Below are 23,497 nucleotides of genomic sequence, written 5' to 3'. Positions count from 1 at the left end.
TCTACTATATAAATGAGTGTATGTATGTATGTATATCATGGAAAAGCTCTGAAATGGTGCATCTTAGAGAAAAACAGATTTGGATTTTGAGATTTGTGTCTAAAGATTATTAATAATCTAAAAAAAAAAAAATAATAATTTGCTATGACAAATAACTCAAAGTTCCCACTACATACTCTACAAAATGGTTGGCATTAGGAAGGGCATCCAGTCGTAGAAACCATACCAAAGCTGACATTGGAGCATGATGCAATCCTTGGACTCACTGGATTGTCAAATTATCCAACCCATACCAGCATGGAAGATGCTCATTTGATGATGGCAATGATCATCGAAGGACCCTTCTTCCATAGCAGCATCAGTTGAATGGTTTGACACGAACTGATAAGCTGTGCCAAGCTCCCCTGCCTGCTTTGGCATGGTTTTTACAGCTGGCTAGCCTTCCTAATGCTTACATGGAGCACAATGCATTTAACATATGCTTGCAGCTCACTGGATCCTGTCACACTGACCAAACCCACACCAGCATGGAAAGCAGACATTCAGTAATAATGACAAGTTGTGACTCACACCATTGATAGATGTACATGTTAGCAGATAAAGAGTTTGTATTTCAATGAAAAGTTTTTTTCTTCACATTTCACAGTTAAAAGGCTTCTCTCCAGTATGTGTCTGTTGGTGTGTTTTTAAGAGAGCATTAGTGATAAAAGATTTCTCACATAGTTCACAATGATATGGTCTTTCTCCAGTGTGACTACGTTTGTGAACTATTAGACTGGAATTAACAGAGAAAGACTTCCCACATATCTCACAATGGTAGGGTTTCTCTCCCGTATGTATTCTTTTATGTTTAGTTAAATCACTATTAGACACAAAAGATTTTCCACATATTTCACAATGATAAGTTTTTTCTCCAGTATGTATTCTTTTGTGAACAGCAAGACAAGAATTATTTACAAAATATTTACCACACATTTCACATGGAAAAGGTTTCTCTCCAGTGTGTATTCTTTTATGCTTTATTAGGTCACTGTTCGAGAGAAAAGACTTGCCACATATCTCGCAATGAAACGGTTTCTCTCCCGTGTGTATTCTCTTGTGTCTGTTTAAATCACTGTTAGTAATAAACGATTTCCCACAAGTTTCACAGTGGAATGGCTTTTCCCCGGTGTGACTACGAATGTGGATAACAAGATTGGAATTATCAGAAAAAGACTTGCCACATATTTCACAGTGATAAGGTTTTTCTCCAGTGTGAATACGATTATGAATAACAAGACGAGAAGTTCGTGTGAAAGACTTGCCGCATACATCACAACGACAAGGTTTTTCTCCGGTGTGTATCCTCTTGTGTGTTGTCAAGACACTGCTATGCACGAATTTTTTCCCACATATTTCACAGTGATAGGGTTTCTCTCCAGTGTGGATTCTTTTATGCTTTGTTAAATCACTATTATTGACAAAATATTTTCCACATATTTCACAATTGTAGGGTTTTTCGCCCGTATGACTACGTTTGTGAACTACAAGATGAGAATTATTAACAAAAGATTTCCCACATATGTCACAGTGAAACGGTTTCTCTCCGGTGTGGATCCTTGTATGGATTCTTAAAACACTGTTTGAAGCAAAAGATTTGTCACATATATCACAGTTATGTAATTTTTTGTGTTTCGTCTTAGAATTGTCCAAGTGATTAACGTTCTCCATATTAATCCTTGATGAATTCTTAAAAACAAACAAACTGACAAATGCCTGTGGGTTAATTACGGTTCAGTTTCTTGTCTTAAGATATCATAGACCTCCGTTTACACGTGTGGAACAGATGTAATGTAGATATATTTTCTACTCACCAGTAGAATGTTTGATATAAAGTCGAAATGAAAAGTGAAGAAAGGTGAGGAAAGTTCAATGATTGATTAAAAGCCATTTCTTCTGTAAAATAGGGAACAATCAATTAACGATGTGAGCTGCGATGAAATGAAATATTTAACGAAGATCATGGATCACCGACCCTGAAACACGTAGGTCGCCCTGTCTTATGCACAAACAAACATTCACTTTAACATGAGATAATTACAATGTGTCATATAATTAGATTAGACCAGTTAATTAGAAACACACAAAATAAGCGGTGTCGTTAATAATTATTCCACTTGTTTCAATATTACCGGTGACGTATGTTAAAAGTCTCCGACATTATTTAATACTTTCAGAAACATTCAATCATAGTAATTTGCTTATTTAATATCGTCAATCAATAGCAAACGCCCCACCACACACACAAAAACAAAAAAGAACCCAAAACCCCACACAAAACAACAACCAAAGCCTCCATCAACTGGCATGATAATCAGTTTGTAAATAATAAATATGCATCAACAACGGCAGACCTGGTGAAATAATAGCCAAATCACTCTCAAATCGTACTACACTGTTACTAACGGGAAAAATAAATTCAACCTAGATTTCGGTGGAAAGAAACGGGAACTGTGCTGATATATTGTGTTTTTTTTAATATTTCATTTTTAAGGGATGGACGTCGTTCTTGTGGAAGTATGTCAGGGTGTGATTTAAAAATTTCAAATTAAAAAAAAAAATTTGTTTTAGAATTTCCACGGAGTACTATTATTCTTTTACACGTTCAGTCATTACAAGAAAGTAAAAGGAAAAAGAGTTAGAATGACAGAGAGCGAGTGAGCGATAGAGAGAGAGAGAAGGAAGAGGGAGGGAGACAATGTGTGAGAGAGGGAGAGAGAGTGAGAGACGGAGAGAGTAAGACTGTTTTTGTGAAAGGAAAAGCGAAAAGCGTTTGTCTATTTTTTGTTTTATTTTTTAATTTGAAAACGCACCTCGCGCAACGCATGCGCATTAGTGAATTAAGTGTCGTCTGCTCAGACAAAACTTATAAAATATGGCCAAGACTTGATGTGAAACCCAGAGAAAGTCTGAAAGGGTTTAGGAGACGGGGTTTTTATAGTTTCTTTCCCAAATACACCATATTAAGATTTGTTAAAGACTTTACCAACGCAATGAAGCAGAATAATAATATAAATATGGTCTTTGATTTTGCTGTTTACTTCTTAACATAATGTGAAAAATAAGAGACAGCTTTACAGACGAGAAGAGGTAAGAATATAACTTTCATAGATTTTTCTGGAGATTGCACATTTAATAGTATTTGTATGGACTTTTACTCATCTCAAGGTTTCAAGGGTTCAGAAAATTATATAATTCTCAAAATAACTGTAATTTCCACGGATTTCTATTATTCTTTTACACGTTCAGTCATTTGACTGTGGCCATGCTGAAGCATTGCCTTAAAGGGTTTTCGGTCGAACAAATTAACCCCATGATTTCTTCTTTATAAACTTAATACTTATTTTATTGGTCTTTCTGCCGAACCACCAAGTTACGGGGATATAAACACACTAACATCGGTCTGGTAGGCCCGGTCGATACTAGAAGACACTTGTCAAAGGTGCCGTGTAAGGGCCTGCTTCCCAACCGGTGTCGTTAGGTTCAGTGCCAGATGTTTTAACTACCCGGCCATGCCAGTAACTCCTTGTTCCCCCGGAAAACTCTTAATTTTTTAATAGTTTGTATCTTTCCTTTGGTGCATTTAATAGTATTTCTATGGAGTTTTATAAAAGAGAGAATGAGAGAGAGAGAAAGGAAAGAGAATATTTAACTCAGGCAAGATGCGGTTATAATTAAAGGAAATTAAAGAAAGTGGGGCGAGAGAATAAGGGGTGGGGGAATAAGAAAGAGAGAGTGAGAGTGAGGGAAAGAAGAGGGGAAGAGAAGAAAGAGAATATTTAACACTGAGGAGATGCGATGTCGTTGAAAAAAAGTAAAAGGAAAAAGAGTTAGAATGACAGAGAGTGAGTGAGAGAGAGAGAGAGAGAGGAGGGAGTGAGGAACCGAGGGAGACAGTGTGTGTGAGAGAGACAGTGAGAGATGGAGAAAGAGAAGGAATGGGGAGGGAGACAATATATGAGAGAGGGAGAGAGAGTGAGAGACGGAGAGAGTAAGACTGTTTACCGAAAGGAAAAGCGAGTGGCGTTTGTCTATTTTTTGTTTTATTTTTGATTTAAAAACGCACCTCGCGCAACGCATGCGCATTAGTGAATTAAGTATCGTCTGCTCAGACAAAACTTATAAAATATGGCCAAGACTTGATGTGAAACCCAGAGAAAGTCTGAAAGGGTTTAGGAGACGGGGTTTTTATAGTTTCTTTCCCAAATACACCATATTAAGATTTGTTAAAGACTTTACCAACGCAATGAAGCAGAATAATTATATAAATATGGTCTTTGATTTTGCTGTTTACTTCTTAACATAATGTGAAAAATAAGAGACAGCTTTACAGACGAGAAGAGGTAAGAATATAACTTTCATAGATTTTTCTGGAGATTGCACATTTAATAGTATTTGTATGGATTTTTACTCATCTCAAGGTTTCGAGGGTTCAGAAAATTATATAATTCTCAAAATAACTGTGTAATTTCTACGGAGTACTATTATTCATTTACACGTTCAGTCATTTGACTGCGGCCATGCTGTAGCATTGCCTTAAAGGGTTTTCGGTCGAACAAATTAACCCCATGACTTCTTCTTTATAAACTTAATACTTATTTTATTGGTCTTTCTGTCGAACCACCAAGTTACGGGGACATAAACACACTAACATCGGTCAAGTGGCGATGGGTGGGGGACAAAGACACACACACACACATATATATAAGACGGGCTTCCTTTAGTTTCCATCTATCAAATGCACTAACATCAGTCTGGTAGGCCCGGTCGATACTAGAAGACACTTGTCAAAGGTGCCGTGTAAGGGCCTGCTTCCCAACCGGTGTCGTTAGGTTCAGTGCCAGATGTTTTAACTACCCGGCCATGCCAGTAACTCCTTGTTCCCCCGGAAAACTCTTAATTTTATAATAGTTTGTATCTTTCCTTTGGTGCATTTAATAGTATTTCTATGGAGTTTTAATAAAAGAGAGAATGAGAGAGAGAGAGAAAGGAAAGAGAATATTTAACTCAGGCAAGATGCGGTTAGAGTTTAAGGAAATTAAATATAGTCGGGCGAGAGAATAAGAAAGAGAGAGAGAGAGTGAGGGGAACAAGGGGGTGGAGAGAAGAAAGGAGAATATTTAACACAGAGGAGATGCGATTTCATTGAAAGAAAGTAAAAGGAAAAAGAGTTAGAATGACAGAGAGTGAGAGAGAGAGAGTAGGAGAGAAGGAGGGAGGGAGGGAGACAATGTGTGTGAGAGAGAGAGAGTGAGAGAGAGAGAGTAAGAGACGGAGAGAGGAAGACTGTGTTTACTGAAAGGAAAAGCGAAAAGCGTTTGTCTATTTTTTGTTTTATTTTTTAATTTGAAGACGCACCTCTCGCAACGCATGCGCATTAGTGAATTAAGTATCGTCTGCTCAGACAAAACTTATAAAATATGGCCAAGACTTGATGTGAAACCCAGAGAAAGTCTGAAAGGGTTTAGGAGACGGGGTTTTTATAGTTACTTTCCCAAATACACCATATTAAGATTTGTTAAAGACTTTACCAACGCAATGAAGCAGAATAATAATATAAATATGGTCTTTGATTTTGCTGTTTACTTCTTAACATAATGTGAAAAATAAGAGACAGCTTTACAGACGAGAAAAGGTAAGAATATAACTTTCATAGATTTTTCTGGAGATTGCACATTTAATAATATTTGTATGGACTTTTACTCATCTCAAGGTTTCAAGGGTTCAGAAAATTATATAATTCTCAAAATAACTTTGTAATTTCCACGGATTACTAATATTCTTTTACACGTTCAGTCATTTGACTGCAGCCATACTGAAGCATTACCTTAAAAGGTTTTCGGTCGAACAAATTGATCCCAAGACTTCTTCTTTATAAACTTAATACTTATTTTATTGGTTTTTCTGCCGAACCACCAAGTTACGGGGGCATAAACACATTAACATCGGTCAAGTGGCGATGGGTGGGGGACAAACACAGACACATGCATAAATACACACGCACACACACACACATATAGGACGGGCTTCCTTTAGTTTCCATCTATCAAATGCACTAACATCGGTCTGGTAGGCCCGGTCGATACTAGAAGACACTTGTCAAAGGTGCCGTGTAAGGGCCTGCTTCCCAACCGGTGTCATTAGGTTCAGTGCCAGATGTTTTAACTACCCGGCCATGCCAGTAACTCCTTGTTCCCCCGGAAAACTCTTAATTTTTTAATCGTTTGTATCTTTCCTTTGGTGGATTTAATAGTATTTCTATGGAGTTTTATAAAAGAGAGAGAGAGAGAGAGAGAGAGAGAGAGAGAAAGAAAGGAAAGAGAATATTTAACTCAGGCAAGATGCGGTTATAATTAAAGGAAATTAAAGAAAGTCGGGCGAGAGAATAAGAAAGAGAGAGAGAGAGAGTGAGGGAAACAAGGGGGGAAAAGAAGAAAGAGACAGATAGAGAGAAGAAAGGAGATGCGATGTCGTTGAAAAAAGTAAAAGGAAAAAGAGTTAGAATGACACAGAGAGAGATAGAGAGGTAGAGAAGGAGGCAGGAGGGAGGGAGACAATGTGTACGTGAGAGAGATAGAGAGAGTAAGAGACGGAGAGAGGAAGAATGCGTTTACTGAAAGGAAAAGCGAGTGGCGTTTGTCTATTTTTTGTTTTATTTTTTAATTTGAAAACGCACCTCGCGCAACGCATGCGCATTAGTGAATTAAGTATCGTCTGCTCAGACAAAACTTATAAAATATGGCCAAGACTTGATGTGAAACCCAGAGAAAGTCTGAAAGGGTTTAGGAGACGGGGTTTTTATAGTTTCTTTCCCAAATACACCATATTAAGATTTGTTAAAGACTTTACCAACGCAATGAAGCAGAATAATAATATAAATATGGTCTTTGATTTTGCTGTTTACTTCTTAACATAATGTGAAAAATAAGAGACAGCTTTACAGACGAGAAAAGGTAAGAATATAACTTTCATAGATTTTTCTGGAGATTGCACATTTAATAATATTTGTATGGACTTTTACTCATCTCAAGGTTTCAAGGGTTCAGAAAATTATATAATTCTCAAAATAACTTTGTAATTTCCACGGATTACTAATATTCTTTTACACGTTCAGTCATTTGACTGCAGCCATACTGAAGCATTGCCTTAAAAGGTTTTCGGTCGAACAAATTGATCCCAAGAGTTCTTCTTTATAAACCTAATACCTATTTTATTGGTCTTTCTGCCGAACCACCAAGTTACGGGGACATAAACACATTAACATCGGTCAAGTGGCGATGGGTGGGGGACAAACACAGACACATGCATAAATACACACGCACACACACACACATATAGGACGGGCTTCCTTTAGTTTCCATCTATCAAATGCACTAACATCGGTCTGGTAGGCCCGGTCGATACTAGAAGACACTTGTCAAAGGTGCCGTGTAAGGGCCTGCTTCCCAACCGGTGTCGTTAGGTTCAGTGCCAGATGTTTTAACTACCCGGCCATGCCAGTAACTCCTTGTTCCCCCGGAAAACTCTTAATTTTTTAATAGTTTGTATCTTTCCTTTGGTGGATTTAATAGTATTTCTATGGAGTTTTATAAGAGAGAGAGAGAGAGATAGAGAGAGAGAAAGAAAGGAAAGAGAATATTTAACTCAGGCAAGATGCGGTTATAATTAAAGGAAATTAAAGAAAGTCGGGCGAGAGAATAAGAAAGAGAGAGAGTGAGGGAAACAAGGGGGGGAAAGAAGAAAGAGACAGATAGAGAGAAGAAAGGAGATGCGATGTCGTTGAAAAAAGTAAAAGGAAAAAGAGTTAGAATGACACAGAGAGAGAGGGAGAGATAGAGAAGGAAGCAGGAGGGAGGGAGACAATGTGTACGTGAGAGAGATAGAGAGAGTAAGAGACGGAGAGAGGAAGAATGCGTTTACTGAAAGGAAAAGCGAGTGGCGTTTGTCTATTTTTTGTTTTATTTTTTAATTTGAAAACGCACCTCGCGCAACGCATGCGCATTAGTGAATTAAGTATCGTCTGCTCAGACAAAACTTATAAAATATGGCCAAGACTTGATGTGAAACCCAGAGAAAGTCTGAAAGGGTTTAGGAGACGGGGTTTTTATAGTTTCTTTCCCAAATACACCATATTAAGATTTGTTAAAGACTTTACCAACGCAATGAAGCAGAATAATAATATAAATATGGTCTTTGATTTTGCTGTTTACTTCTTAACATAATGTGAAAAATAAGAGAGAGCTTTACAGACGAGAAGAGGTAAGAATATAACTGACAATTACTATTTCTATCTCCAGTTACTATAATTTAGTAGTGGATTACAAGTGTAGACTTGCTTCATACTCAAGGATATTCCCATTTATATAATTATACACTTTTGTTACTCGATCTTTATGAATTTATCAAGTACAAGTTTATAATTAACAAGTAAGAATTTCTCAAATATTTTAATGAAAGAATTTTTCTAAAATCAGAGCACAACGAAACTGCAAAACGACAATCCAAAGAGCATCATTGCAAATATGCTATATTTACTCATGTATAAAGTTGCATCCCTAATTTAGTGTTAAATCTTGGTATGAAATTTTTTTCCACTATAGTTTTAGCTTTGCCCTGTGTAAAAGTTGCACCATAGGATTTCTTTTGGTCTTTTGAGCAGACTCAGTAATAAATGAGTTCCATTCATAAGAATACACACATATGAGGAGGTGCTGAAAAGTTCTTTACTTTGGGTTAAAGAAAATACAGGAGGTGGGTGTGTTGTAAGAAGCTTGCTTCCCAACTGTATGGTTCTGGGTTCAATCCCACTGTGTGGCACCTTGGGCAAGTGTCTTCTATTGTAGAGTTGGGCTGAGTAAAGGTTTGAGTGGATTTGGTAGACAGACTGAAAGAAGCCCATTGTATGTATATATATATATATATATATATATATATATATATATATATATATATATATATGTGTGTGTGTGTGTATGTATGTGTGTTTTTGTTTGTCTCCTCACTGCCACATGACAATTAGTGTATTTATGTGCCAGTAATTTAGAGGTTTGGCAAAAGGCACTGATAGAATAATTACAAGGCTTTAAAAGAAAGTAAAAAGTCCTGGGGTCGATTTGTTTAACTAAGAACCCTTCATAGTGGTGCCCCAGCATGGCTGCAGTCAAATGACTGAATTCCTATACATAGAACACAAATTCACAAAAGTTTTGTGACAATTCCAGAAACTAAAGAAAAGTTATAAGGGGTTGTAGTAAAGGAGTAAAGACCCCCTTTGGTCATGAATGACCATAGGATTGCACCTAGAAAGGAACTCTCTGAAGCACAAGTCCAGGTAAGGTTGTTTATGGAAAACCAGCAAGTGTCCATGCATACCAGCTTCCCCTCACCACACCACTGATGTTATTTAAGGGAAAGGCAAAGGCTGATACAGCTTGGCACCAGTGACGTCACAACTCATTACTACAGTTGAGTGAAATGGAGCAACGTGAAATAAGTGTTTTGCTCAAGAACACAACACACAGCCAGGTCTGGGAATCAAACTCACTACCTCTTGATTGTGAGACCGACATTCTAACTACTGAGCCATGCGCCTTCATGAGGGGTTATATGGAGTGCTTAGACCAGAATTCAGCCAAATGGTTGGATGAAATCAGAGCATAGCCAGGTTTGTGGGGTAGCAAACACAAAAAAAAAAAAATAAAATAAGGTGCTGTGCCATATACCAAACAATTTTTAACTCATTGAGTATACATTTTATAACAGGTGGTAATTTTGAAAAGTGTGCTTGGGTGAGGAGAGCAGTTGCTCCCTTTTAGCTATGCCACTGGATGAAATGAATACTGTGTAGTTGAAATGTCGTGTGGAACATATTTGGAATAACTAAACGAAGTTCAAGTGTCCTGTAGTGACACATTGCAATTTCTTTAGAAGAGACAGAAACAGAATAGTGGGAGGGCATAATGAGTAGTTTTTATTGCATTTTTGATAGAGACGGAATATATTTTGTATGAATGTTCACTACTTTATAAGAACTATATCAGCTAAGCAAATGGCCTTCCCTAAATGCATTAAAAGCATTATAACACATAATCTAATCATTATTATCAGAAAATTATCTTCTGTTCTCTTTGAGCATATAAAAGACAAATTTCACGGTGCTACTTTAGCGTGCAGTCTACCGTAGTATCCAGTCTATGCTGTGAAATTACTTTTAGCATGTAATTCACAAAGTAATTTCACAGCATAGACAGGATACTGTGGTAGACTGCACACTAAAATAGCACCGATTTCACTGGGGCAAAATAAGTAAGACATAATGTAAATTTGTAGCTTCAATTCTCTAGAAAACAGACTGATGCACATCAATATCAATCCTTAGACATTAGAAATATCAGAAATGTCAAATGAAAGATGAGAAGGGGAAAAATGGCACATGATATGAAATTAATGAAACTTGACTAAATGAAAAACAAAGCTCATCCTAAAATATTAACTATAGCTTGCTGGACTGTCCTCTCTGTGATATATTTACTTACCTTGAATTAAAGAATAGAAATTATTGAAATTAGACATTACTCATTTTACCCCACTTCAGACATATTTTGAAACTTGAAAATGAAACTAGACATTAGTGTCGGGTAAAATTGACTTGGAATCCGACAGAGAAAAGAATATTGATTGTTAAACATCAAAAATTATCCAGATATTTTATTAGAAACCTCAATTACAATCGGGTCAAAGTTGAAGAAAAAGATTTTATGAAAAAGAGGGCCTGCCACCTATGTTTCGGACTCCTAACCGTAAGAACAATACCTATGCTGACCATTTTCACTCCTAAAGATGATGCAACAGTACAAAATAATGATGCAGTACTTGCTATGTAATGGTTTCAAACAGATCGAGAGAAAACGAGAAATCAGAAATTACTCATTTTGCCCAAACACACTTCATTTGGAGAATAACTAAACAAAGAAGTGCGAGTGTCCTATAGTGACACATATTGTATTTACTTCAGAAGAAACAGAAATAGGGTATTTTCCAATTTGACGTCCGTAAAGTCATAGTGAACCAAAACATTTATTTCAATAAAACATTTCATAATCAGAAGTGGAACACATTGCGGATTATCTGCTGATCTGGAAGTATTTCGTTGGGATTCACCATAAAACCAGGTGCAGCAGGGCGTCCGTTCATGAGACATACTAATCGAGGTGAAATGAAACAGATTCGATTTTACGAAAGTCAAATAGAAATAGAATACATGATATTGATAGTCGAGTGTATTTTACCCAGTGTGAATTCTTTTATGCGTTGCTAAATCACTATTATTGACAAACGATTTTCCACATATCTCACAATGATAAGGCTTTTCTCCTGTGTGTCTACGTTTATGGACTACAAGAGAAGAATTATTAATAAAGGATTTGCCACAAATTTCACAATGATACGGTTTATCCCCAGAATGACAACGTTTGTGAGTTACTAGAGTAGAATTAACAGAAAACGATCTCCCACAAACGTCACAACGACAGGGTTTTTCCCCAGTGTGACTACGTTTGTGTATAACCAAACTGGAGTTTTCATTGAATGATTTACCACATATTTGACACTGAAACGGTTTTTCTCCCGTATGGATTCTCCTATGTGTTGTTAAGTGGCTGTTAGATACGAAAGTTTTCTCACATATTTCACAGTGATAAGGTTTTTCTCCAGTGTGGATTCTTTTATGTACCACAAGATGAGAATTATTAATAAATGATTTTCCACATATTTCACAATGATAGGGTTTGTTTCCGGAGTGTATTCGTTTATGCGTTGTTAAATAACTGTTACTCACAAAATACTTGCCACATACTCCACAATGATAAGGTCTCTCTCCAGTGTGACTACGTACGTGGATAACAAGACTCGAGTTCCGAATGAAAGATTCTCCACAAATTTCACAGTGAAACGGTTTTTCGCCAGTGTGTATTACTTTGTGCCTTGTTAAATAACTATTATCGACAAACGATTTCCCACATATGTCACAACGAAACGGTTTCTCTCCAGTATGTCTTCGTATGTGAATTGCAAGCTTTGAATTACAGACGAAAGATTTCCCGCATATTTCACACTGGCAATTTTTTTCTATTTTGTGTATTTCTTTATGCTTTAAGACTTCATATTCCGAAGAGAATGACTTCCTACAAACGTCAGATCTATATTCAGTAATATTTCCCTGTAACGATCTTTCTTTAGTAAATGCTTCACTAAATTCAGGTTCCTCTTCTCTATTTGTCTGTATAACTGCATCTATATTGTTAAAAACAGTTATGTTAGAAGTGTCCAAATAATCAACATTTTCCATATTAATTCGAGAAGAAAAGCCAAGAAATATTTGAGTATAATCAACAACGGTTTGCTTTCCTCCCGGGAATATTATTATCAAAGACCACTGTTTACCTTGACAACAATCAAATCAGCTGAAATTATAAGCAGGCGGTGTCATTGACAATATTTCCTTCGTTTAAATGTTACCGGTGGCATTCGTTAAAAATTCCCGAGAAGCGGTTTTAATTATTTGATAGTATAGAGCAGTGGTTCTCAACCATTTTCACCTTTGGGCCCACTTTTTATGATCAAAAAATCCCAGGCCCACTGACCTCTAAACCAGTTATCCGACCCTCTTCCGGAATATAAACCCCATAAAGTAGTAATTGTGTCCACATGCCAGCTTCATGTACAGGTATAATCACAATCGTTAAATAAATACACCAGTGTTATACTTGTTTATGGAACTTGCAAGCAAAGAAAAAAAAATCTAAAAACGGAACAAAAGTATATTTACATTTTTATATACAAAAGATGAAGAAGCAATTTAATGGCTACATTGCCGTTGGTGTCTTTCAATTAGGTTGGTAAGACTAACAGTTACCGTTAATTACATAATGAATGGCAAAAGGAGATCATGCAATCTTTTCATAAACATTTCATGGTTAGCATAACCATGCTGTGTGATAATAAGATGGAGTATTAATGATGAACTATCTATTGGCAAAAAGCAGAGATTAGTTACTTACCAACAAAAGTGAAATTTTAATCACTTCTTATGTTTTTCTCATAAGTGCATTCAAAACTGCGTGTGAATTGAAAGCTACACCAGTGACTTTGATGTGCAATTATCTGAGACTTCCTCTTTGATCTTTTAGATTTGTTACGTTTTGGAACAAATCTCTCGGCAACGCTGGTCAAGACTACCAATTGAATGCTAAAAACAGCTTGTTTCCAATCCAGAAAATTTCCCAGAACCACTAGTGGGCCTCAAGCCTATCGTTGAGAACCACTGGTGTAGAGGGCATAACTACAGATGTATACCTTCCCGACTTAGTTGCTAATTAACTTCCAGAAGAATCGATACTTTGTGACGAAACTTTCAACAAATAATCTCTTAAATTTTGTAGATTGAGTGTATGAAGAGATTTGTAGAAGACAATTTTCCGAGGGGTTTTGGAAAATTCACACGACTTGACATTTTCTCATCACTTTCAGGAAAATAGGTATTTTTTTAATGAAATTTTATACTTATACAAATACCTTTCAAACGGTGTAGATTACGATTACAAAGAAATTTTTAACCAAAATTATTTGGAGGGGGGTGAGGAAAAAATGTGATTTAAGGGAGATTTAGCTGTTGTTTCTAGCACATCGCAAGACCACCCTCGTTTTTTTTCTCACTCAAATATGTATTGATTTTTTCAATATTTTCCCCCGTAAACACATGCTCCAAGGCTGTGTATTCCTAAGCTGGTTACCAAAACCCAGCTTTTTCATTCCTTTCCTTGTAAAGAAAGAATTGGTTGTTTCCAGTTTGTGATTTTTGATAAAGCAAGAATAATCATCTTTGTTGTTTTAACATCTACTTTCTCCATTCTTGGCCAACCATATAGCTTTTGGTTCAGGCTCAGTGCATAGCACATTGGGTAAAATGTTTACTACTATAGCCATAGGCTGACCAAAGGCGTCATAGTGGATTTGGTAGATGGAAATTTAAGAAACTTGTTATGTATGTGTGTATATAACACACACACACACATATATATATATATATACGAGTATATATATATACTCAACAACTTTCATCTGAGAAGCCTACGCCACATCCTGGCAAAACAGACAATCCAACGTTGAGATCCTGAATCATGTAGGCCTTCCCAGCATATTCACCCTGCTTTGATGACACAGACTGTACTGGCTAGGACATGACCACCACATGAAAGATGGCTGCATCCCAAAGAACATTCTCTATAGGGAATTGACATCTGGAAGAAGAGCCACGGGTTGACCTCATCTGTGATACAGGGAAGTTGTAAAAAAGGATTAAGGCCCTTGTCATCAATACAGAGTCCTGGGAGAGCCTCGCAGCCGACTGACCAGCATGGAGGAGCACCCTGAATGAACACCTCAGATCAGGGGAAAAGAAGTTAATGAGCACAGCAGAAGACAAGTGAGCCATGCAAAAGGAGTGCAGTAACTCCAAAGCCCTAATGTGCTCTATGTGACAGAGACCGTCACTCATGTATAGGTCTGTTTAGCAACCAGAAACACTGTTCCAGCGAAGCTGAAAACAGCAGGGATACTACCCATAGTCAGCTCTGACTGAAGGAGGCCCATCATCATCATCATCGTTTTACATTTGCTTTCCATGCTAGCATGGGTTGGACGATTTGACTGACGACTGATGAACCAGGTGGCTACACCAGGCTCCAATCTGATTTGGCAGAGTTTCTACAGCTGGATGCCCTTCCTAACGCCAACCACTCCGAGAGTGTAGTGGGTGCTTTTACGTGCCACCGGCACAAAGGCCAGTAGGCGGTACTGGCAACGGCCACGTTCAAAATGGTGTATTTTACGTTCCACCTGCACAGGAGCCAGTCCAGCGCCACTGGCAACGATCTCGCTCACACACATACATTATATATAGTTCAAACTTTAGTATACATCTGGTAGTATGCCGATTAAGGTGCTTTCACTGTCTATGGCTATCTGATAACAGTATGGATATGTCACTGGATCTACCTCAAGAATTCCTCAGTGTCTGTTGAGTATATAACAAATGAGAGAGAGAGAGAGAGAGAAAAAGGAAGACACAAGATTCTTTATTAATCATAACCAGTTGTACAGTATCTCATCCTCAAGGGACCAATGTAATATGGGTTGAAATGATCGCTGTGATTAATAATCTCATGAATTCCATTTCTTCGTTACATATATATATACACATACACATGTTTCTTTGTCTTGAAGTCATGTGAGAGTTGTAAACAAGTATCACCATCATACAAGCAGAGTTATTTGTTGTGGTGGTGAGGTGTGTGGGGTAGAATGTGATGGCTGAAGAAGAGGAGTCATAATTGGTTCACTGAGCTGTGTGTGTTGCTGTGGATTGTTTAGGATGCAAAGAGAGTTCAGTTGCAATGTTATTACTTCACCTCGTGTTATCTTTACTGAAAACTGAGATGGATGTACTTGGGAGCACTTATGTCAGCTAATGATATGCAATTTTGGGCAAATGTTAAGGTACTATAGTCGGGACATATAACCTGGAGAAACATTTGTGTGTGTGTGTATAAAAATACTTCATCCAAATGTAAATTTTCTACTTGGTTATTTGAAAAAATTTCTAATAGGAAATTTCCTTGTGATTCCTATTAGCAAATGAAATGTATAATGGTGGATAAATAAAACCCCCAAATTTCTCAACTTCCTGTTTTATATAACTCCAACAATATTTCCAGAATTTTCAACTCTGTGTAACTCACATCAATACAACAATCACGTACTGGAATAAGCAGAAGAGTTTCAAGAGGAGACAGCATGAATTTTATCCCACTTACATTATACACACACACACAGAGGAAGGGATGCTGAAATGTTCCTGGCTTTAAGGGTGTTGCAAAAGGCCTCTTTGGAGACCCAACCTTCCAAGTTCTTTTATAGGGCTCAGAAAAACTGAAGGATCACTGCAATAAGTCTGTGAATATGGAAGGGGAAAATGTTGAATAAAATAATTAACTGATCCTCCTGTATTTCTTCTATCTCTATTCTCTTATGCCTAAAATGCAGCTGACCCACAAACTAACAACAAACATACCTTGTGTATGCGTTTGATTTTGTTTACATACCTCGAGCTGCTTCCAGTTCATATTTGAATATATATAATTAAGATTCAGTTGAATTAGGTACTTAAGTTGAGGCACCAAGCCTGTCTAGCTTAAAATTAGGTGAATAAAAAGCAAATAAGTAACAAGAATGTCCAGGTATCAGTGCATTACAGCCGTTTCAAGCAGCTCCATTTAATTAATGCACTGATACCTGGACATCCTTGCAATTGATTTGCTTTTTATATTTCTTTTTTGTTTGACATTTGACTGCAGCCATGCTGGAGCACTGCCTTTAGTCAAGCAAATCAACCCCAGTACTAATTCTTTGTAAGCCTAGTACTTATTCTAGTCTCTTTTTGCTGAACCGCTAATGTTACAGGGACATAGACACACCAGCATCAAGCAATGTTGGGGGGGGGGGGGGGAATGGCGCAAACACAGACACACAAACATATACATAATATATACGATGGGCTTCTTTCAGTTTCTAAATCCACTCACAAGGCTTTGGTCCAAGGCTATAGTAGAAGGCTTTGACCTGAAGCTATAGTAGAAGACACTTGCTCAAGGTGCCATTCAGTAGGACTGAACCCAGAACCATGTGGTTGGTAAGCAAGCTACTTACCACACGGCCACTCCTGCACCTATATATATACACATATATATATATATAAAGGGTGTTATATTATTGTGCTTTGTGTTACTGGTTTTTATTTTGAATGCTGAAGTTCCTAGAGCAGTCATATATTATTCATGTATCTATCTGACATCTATAATTTGGAAGCTGGATTTACAAAAGACTCCTCCACAGTGAAATGGACTGCCTAACTTTATTGATGTGGAATTTGGGATCCTGTGTAGGGGCTGTAAAAAAGGGAAAAAAAAAAAAATGTTAACTGAGACACTGTGATGACAATGCTATGTGTGAAAGACATTTTCATTTTATTAGTTTATGTTGCTGCCGTAGTATTGAAGTCATTTACATTTTTATGAAATGTTTATGGGAGATGGTGTTAGAATTTTTTATGCATTTTGTGTAGAAATGTGATGTTGGGAAGCAAGGTAACAATAGTATTTCTGGTTTTTATCACTGTTATTGTCATTGTCCTGCACTTATGTAGAATTTTTTTTTGTTTTTGTTTTGGAGGTTTTAAAGTTTCTTTTCGGTGGATTTACTGGAAATTACTTAAAGGGACAGAATCGTATTAAAAGATCTGGCCAGTGTTTGATATACACTTGGTAGAATTATTGGGAATCGTTATATAAGGGGAGAGAACCGCTTCTAAGTTTATTTTCTGATGTTGAGAAATCGTTATCAGGGTGAAAAGTACACATTTCCATATAATTATCCAACATGCATTATATATATGCATACACATACATGCATTATATATATATATATATATATATATATATATATATATATACACACACACACACACGGCACCTTGGTGTAGTGCCTTTGACTATAGTCCCATGCTGACCAATGCCTAGTGAACGAATTTGGTAAGCAGAAACTGTGTGAAGCCTGTCGTGTGTGTGTTTGTCAGTACCCATCCTGCTTCTCAACTGCTGTTGGATTTTTTACCTCACTATAAATTAGCAGTTTGGCAAAAGAGACTGATAAAATAAGTATCAGGATGATGGATATAAAAACAACAAAATAATGGGTAAATAATGTTAAGTACTATTTGTGAAATACAGTTTTGAATTTGCTGCAGAAAGTGGTCTATGTTTGTAGTGGTGAGTGGCTAAGAATTTGCTAAGAAAGTGGCCTGAGTGTCAAGGGGTTGGCAGCTTGAAAAAGTTTGGGAACTACTGACAGTGTCCCAGCATGGCCGCAATCCAATGAATGAAACAAAAGATATAATCAAAGTAAACTAAGAAAAAACACGCAGGAAAAGTCCAAGAGACGTCCACAGTTATTATTAGTCTGATGCGCAAGGAAGACAGTAATTGTATATGTGTGTTGAAACATTTAATACAGAGTATTAGTTGTAATATATTTTATATATGGCGTGTGCTTACTACTATGTAAAAAGCACCCAGGACACATTGTAAAGTGGTTGGCGTTAGGAAGGGCGTACAGTTGAAAAACCAAAGCCAAAACAGACACCTAGAGCAGTATAGCTCTCTGGTTTGTCAGCCTGTCAAACTGTCCAACCCTTGCCAGCAGGGAAAATAGACATTAAATAATGATATAGTTTAGTAATTGCGTGCATATAAGTTGTGTTAATATTTTATGTATAGTGTGTACATTATATATATATATATATATATATATATATATACACACACACACACACACGAAAAATGTCTGCCACAAAAGTGAATACACACTTCAGGAAAGGAAAAAAAATCTATATAAATATTTAACTTGTATAAGTACTCCTATAAATACCTCTCTCGATGTTTTACCAAATTAAAAAATATTTATGCAGATTTTTCCTTTCCTGAAGTGTGTATACATATATATTTATTAGGGATAATATGCTAAATGGTGTAATTGGTAGTTTTTTTGTAATCATTTCATTATTTACTGGCAGTGTTATGTCCCTTTTTACATTAAATCTTAATACATATTTTCATATCGGAGCTATCTATTTCTGATAGGAATGAGAAAAACAGGTTCTGTGATGGCGTTGTTGTTGAACAATTTAATGTCTAGGCAGGAATTAATTGTGTCTCTCTGAGAAGTTTTTGTAAGAATATCCCAACTGATGCTGTTCGGTGTTTGTACGCACATGAACATGCATATACTGTCCAGTGTTTTGATTTTACAGGCATGGCTGTGTGGTTAAGAAGCTCGTTTTGCAACCACGTGGTTTTAGGTTCAGTCCCATTGCGCTACATCTTTGGCGAGCGGCTTCTACAAGACCCCCCCACCACCACTCCATCCCAGGCCAACCAAAGCCTTGTGAGTAAATTTGGTAAACAGAAAGTGTGTGGAAGCCTGTCGTAAGTAGGATCATTTGACATCCGTTTGCGACCGACTGACAGAAGCTGGCAAGTCAGAAGACTGCACTAAGCTCTGCCGTCTGCTTTGGCAAGGTTTCTATGGCTGGATGCCCTTCCTAATGTCAACCACTTTACAGACTGTACTGAGTGCTTTTTATGAGACATCAGCACCAGTGAAGTCACCAAATAATTTGCAGGACAAAGATCCCTAAATATTATTTCCCCTGTTGAGTTGGGGAGTTGTATTGAGGGAGGTGGCTTTGTGTCTTGTGGTGAGAGCTTAAACTATGACAGAGGGACATAACCAGGTGTTTTGCTACAGAGGAGATACATGGCAACCCCGAGAGAAGGAAAGAGAGAGAAAGGGTGAGATGGTGGTGACATGTCAGGGCATACCCTCAAGATACAAGGAGGTGAATGTAAATGGTGTGGCGCAGAGGATTGGGCAGTGAGGGATGAGGGAGTGCATAAGATTGCAAAAAGAGAGGGGGAGGAGAAGGTGAATGCAATGAGTGGCAAACATGGGTATATAAGGAGGTGGTTGGATAGCAAATATATGGTTAACAGGGGGAGGACAGAAGAAAGATTAAGTGGCATTGAGCTGCTGGAGCAGGAGGTGGGGGAAGACACACAAACACGTGTCTGTCTCCCACCACTGTCGGTTTGTTTACATTCCCACGACCAGGCATTTCAGGAAAAGAGACCAACAAAATAAGCACCAGACTTCAAAAAATAGCTACTGGGTTTGGATTATTCAACTAGACACTTCAAGGCAGTGCTCCAGCATGGCCACATTTTAATGACTGAAACACGTAAAAATAAATGATAAAGTTTTTCCATCAGTGAATTACAAGTATTTCAAGTACTCACTTATTTCACATCAAATAATTCCTAATATATTTCACTTAGATATAATTTTACTGTTATTGACAAATATTCATAACATATTTCCAATGTTTTTTTTTTGGTAAAACAATTTCTCTAAAATAACAATTCATTTGTAGAATAACTAAAAAAAAAAAAAAAAAAATTTTCAACATATATCACCTCCATAATTGTTCTGTGCATGTGTACATCGGTGGTAGTCATTAAGTTTAGAATTGTAAGTGTAACTCATGTTTCACAATTAACAACTGGTGTTGGTGTGTTTACATTCCTTTAAATTAGCAGTTTGGCAAAAAAGATTGAATAAGTACCAGGCTCAAAGTCCTGGGTTCGATTTGTTTTGCTAAAACTTTTCAAGGCAGTGCACCAGCATGGCCACAATCAAAGGACTGAAACAAGTGAAAGATATATTTGTGACTGTTAGTAATAAATGATTTCTCAAACATTTCCCAACATGACTAAATTTGAGAAATTACAAAATTTATCAACAAAAAAAAAAAAATCCTCATGTACTTCAGGGGAACAGTGCAGATTCTTTCATGCTTCTAAGTGACCATAAGTGATAAAAAAAATTTCCCAAGTGTGGATTCTTTTGGGAACTACAAGATCAGAGAATGGAATATTTCAGTGACAAAAATTTTCTGATCGTTTCTCAAACAACTCACCAATGTTGCAATGTTTATGAACTTTCTTAAGTGGTTGCCATTAGGAAGGGTATCCGGCCTTAGAAACCACATCAAAACATGACTGGTACCTGGAACAGCCCTCCAACATGCTAACTTCTGTTGAACTGTCCAGCCCATACTAGCATGGAGAACAGATTTTAAATGATGATTAATAAAAGAATCCTCATGGATTTCAATTAAAACAGTTTTTTTCTGAGGCTGTATTCTTTCACGAACTACAAGTTTAGAGTTATCAGAAAATGGATTCCCTTATATTTCAGTGACAAAATTTTTCTGGTGGTTTCTCAAACCACTTCCCAACATGGCTATGTTTATGAACTACAAAATAAAAATTCACAAAAAAATCCTCATGGATTTCAATCAAAACAGTTTTTTCCGAGTATGTATTGTCTCATGCCTTTTTAAGTGCCCATTAGTGATAAAAGACTTCCCACACATTTCACAATGAAATGGTTTCTCTCCAGTATGAATTCGTTTATGTCTGTTTAAATCACTGTTATTGACAAAGCATTTCCCACAAATCTCACAGCCAAAAGGTTTTTCTCCAGTGTGTATGAGCCTGTGAACTACAAGGCTAGAATTCTGAGTGAAATCTTTCCCACATATGTCACAATGATACGGTTTTTGCCCAGTGTGAATTATTTTATGTCTACTTAGATCACTATTAGAAACAAAAGATTTCTCACATATTTCACAATGGAATGGCTTTTCTCCAGTATGAGTTCTTTTGTGAACTGAAAGATTAGAATTATCAGAGAACAATTTTCCACATATTTCACAGTGATAGGGTTTTTCTGCAGTGTGGATTCTTTTATGTCTGTTAAAATCACTGCTATAAACAAAACATTTCCCACAGATGTCACAATGATAAGGTCTCTCTCCAGTGTGACTCCTTATATGGATAACAAGGTTACAGTTCTGAGTAAATGATTTCCCACATAAAGCACAATGATAAGGTTTTTCTCCAGTATGTATCCTTTTATGTGTTTTTAAAAGACCATTAGTGATGAATGATTTCCCACAAATCTCACAACTGAAGGGTTTCTCTCCAGTATGTATCCTGTTATGTCGGTTTAAATCACAATTAGAGACGAAAGATTTACCACATATTTCACAGTGAAACCGTTTTTCTCCAGTGTGAATCCTTTCATGAGTTTTTAAATGACCTTGAGTGATAAACGATTTACCACAAATTTCACAATGAAAAGGTTTCTCTCCAGTGTGTAAACTTTTGTGTTTCGTTAAATAGCTATTATCTCCAAAACTTTTCCCACAGATGTCACAATGATATGGCTTTTCTCCAGTGTGGCTACGAATGTGAACAACAAGAATGGATTTCTTCATGAAAGATTTCCCACATATTTCACAGTAGAAAAGTTTTTCTGCAGCATGTGATATTTTGTGTGAATTTATGTTGCTCCTGGGGACGAATGAGTTCCCATATATTTCACAACACACGGGTATTTCTCCAGCATATATCCTTAAATTACTGTTAAATTTCCCACAGATTTCACGTTGGCAAAGTTTTTCCTTACTATGAATTTTTGTGTGTGTGAGGACTTCGTGTTCTGAAGAGAATATCTGCCTACAAATCTCACAGAAATATTCAGCAACATTTTTGTCCACAGTTTTCTCATCTCTGTCATTAAAAACATTTGTGTTTAAAGTATCCGAGTGGTTAACGTTCTCCATATTCATTCTCGAGGAATTCTCAAAAACTGACAAATGTCTGAGTATAATCTATGATAGTTCAATTTCTCGTTTCGGACATCATGGGTCTCCGTTTATATTTGTGAATTATATATAATGAAAATACATTTTCTATATACCACTAAAATGTTCGTTGCTGACAAGGCTCTCTGCAGTTAAGGCATACATATTGTTGCAGACAAAGACTTCCATTCCTCCAGAAGACATGAGCATATGGTAAACAGGTGCAGTTTGCGCTACCATATGACCTGTAGCAGACGTTCTTATAGAACTGTTTTTTAATACTGGTTCTCAGAGAACATTCAATTATCAAAACTGTGAGCAAAAAAAAAAAAGAAGAAATGGCAGTGCAAGATAAATTTCGAAGAAAGAAAATATGCGTATATGTGTCGGTGCCAAATAAATGAAATGTGTGTGAGTGTGTATATATTTAGAAACTTAGAAGTTATGACCTGTCATAGAGTGACCATTGGTTTTGCACCTACAAAGCGCTTTGCGTGTAGTCCTGATAAGTCATGTTTGTTCGCCACAAGTTAATAAAATGCCAACTGTGTACTGTGATAGCAATCTGTAAATTTACTTTCGGTTTGAAGGACGCGTTAAAAGTTGTTTTGTCAGGAAAACTTATCGCTCCCATTTCCTTTGTCTCGCAAAACAGGGAATAACCAATTAACGATGAAATGAAATACTTACACCAACCCTGAAACATGCGAGTCGCCCTATCTTATCTACAAACACTTACGTCCACCTTAGCACGAGAGAATTACTACATATGTAATTGGATCAGTTCAATTAATTAGAAACATACAAAACACAGGCGGTGTTGTTGATAATTATTCCTCGTTTCAATTACACCGGTGACATACGTTAAAAGTCCCCAACGTAATTTAATAAATTCTGAAACAAAGGATTAATCCCAATCACTTTCAGCCATAAATAACAGAGACTGGAATATTATGAAATACACATCAAGAGTAATTTATTAATTATTCTCCGTTTTCATTTAGAAGTTCATCCAAGTCATTGTTATTTCCACTGGTAGTAATCAGTAAATTAATAACTTTGGTACTTAATTAATTG

At 36.8% G+C, this 23,497-nt stretch overlaps 2 protein-coding genes across 2 annotated transcripts; both read right to left on the bottom strand.

Moving 5' to 3' along the window:
- Nucleotides 1-491: 491 nt before the first annotated feature.
- On the bottom strand, nt 492-12,524 carry LOC106883056 (uncharacterized). The gene is made up of 3 exons (XM_014933928.3): nt 11,328-12,524; nt 8,465-8,503; nt 492-1,717 (listed from the first exon to the last, which is right to left on the bottom strand). Exons 1-3 carry the CDS (start codon nt 12,383-12,385, stop codon nt 634-636), a joined length of 2,181 nt encoding a protein of 726 aa, XP_014789414.2. The 5' UTR covers nt 12,386-12,524; the 3' UTR covers nt 492-633.
- Nucleotides 12,525-15,157: 2,633 nt separating this feature from the next.
- Nucleotides 15,158-23,270, bottom strand: LOC106881418 (uncharacterized). The gene is made up of 2 exons (XM_052977580.2): nt 20,184-23,270; nt 15,158-17,042 (listed from the first exon to the last, which is right to left on the bottom strand). Exon 1 carries the CDS (start codon nt 22,403-22,405, stop codon nt 21,068-21,070), a length of 1,338 nt encoding a protein of 445 aa, XP_052833540.2. The 5' UTR covers nt 22,406-23,270; the 3' UTR covers nt 15,158-17,042; nt 20,184-21,067.
- Nucleotides 23,271-23,497: the final 227 nt, after the last annotated feature.

Source organism: Octopus bimaculoides, chromosome 28 (assembly GCF_046866305.1).
Source record: "Octopus bimaculoides isolate indiv1 chromosome 28, ASM4686630v1, whole genome shotgun sequence".
Lineage (NCBI taxonomy): Eukaryota > Metazoa > Mollusca > Cephalopoda > Octopoda > Octopodidae > Octopus > Octopus bimaculoides.
This window is presented reverse-complemented; position numbering and strand designations above follow the sequence as displayed.

Excerpts from the sequence above, each read along its gene's own strand:
- LOC106883056 (XM_014933928.3), bottom strand. The coding sequence starts at position 12,385 with ATGGAAAATGTTGATTATTTGGACACTTCTAACATAACTGTTTTTAAC. Across the intron at positions 8,504-11,327 it reads CATAAAAGAATTCACACTGG|AAAAATTCTTTCATTAAAAT; the intron begins GTAAAATACACT and ends CTCTGATTTTAG. Across the intron at positions 1,718-8,464 it reads TATTTGAGAAATTCTTACTT|GATTAATATGGAGAACGTTA; the intron begins GTTAATTATAAA and ends GAATTCATCAAG.
- LOC106881418 (XM_052977580.2), bottom strand. The coding sequence starts at position 22,405 with ATGAATATGGAGAACGTTAACCACTCGGATACTTTAAACACAAATGTT.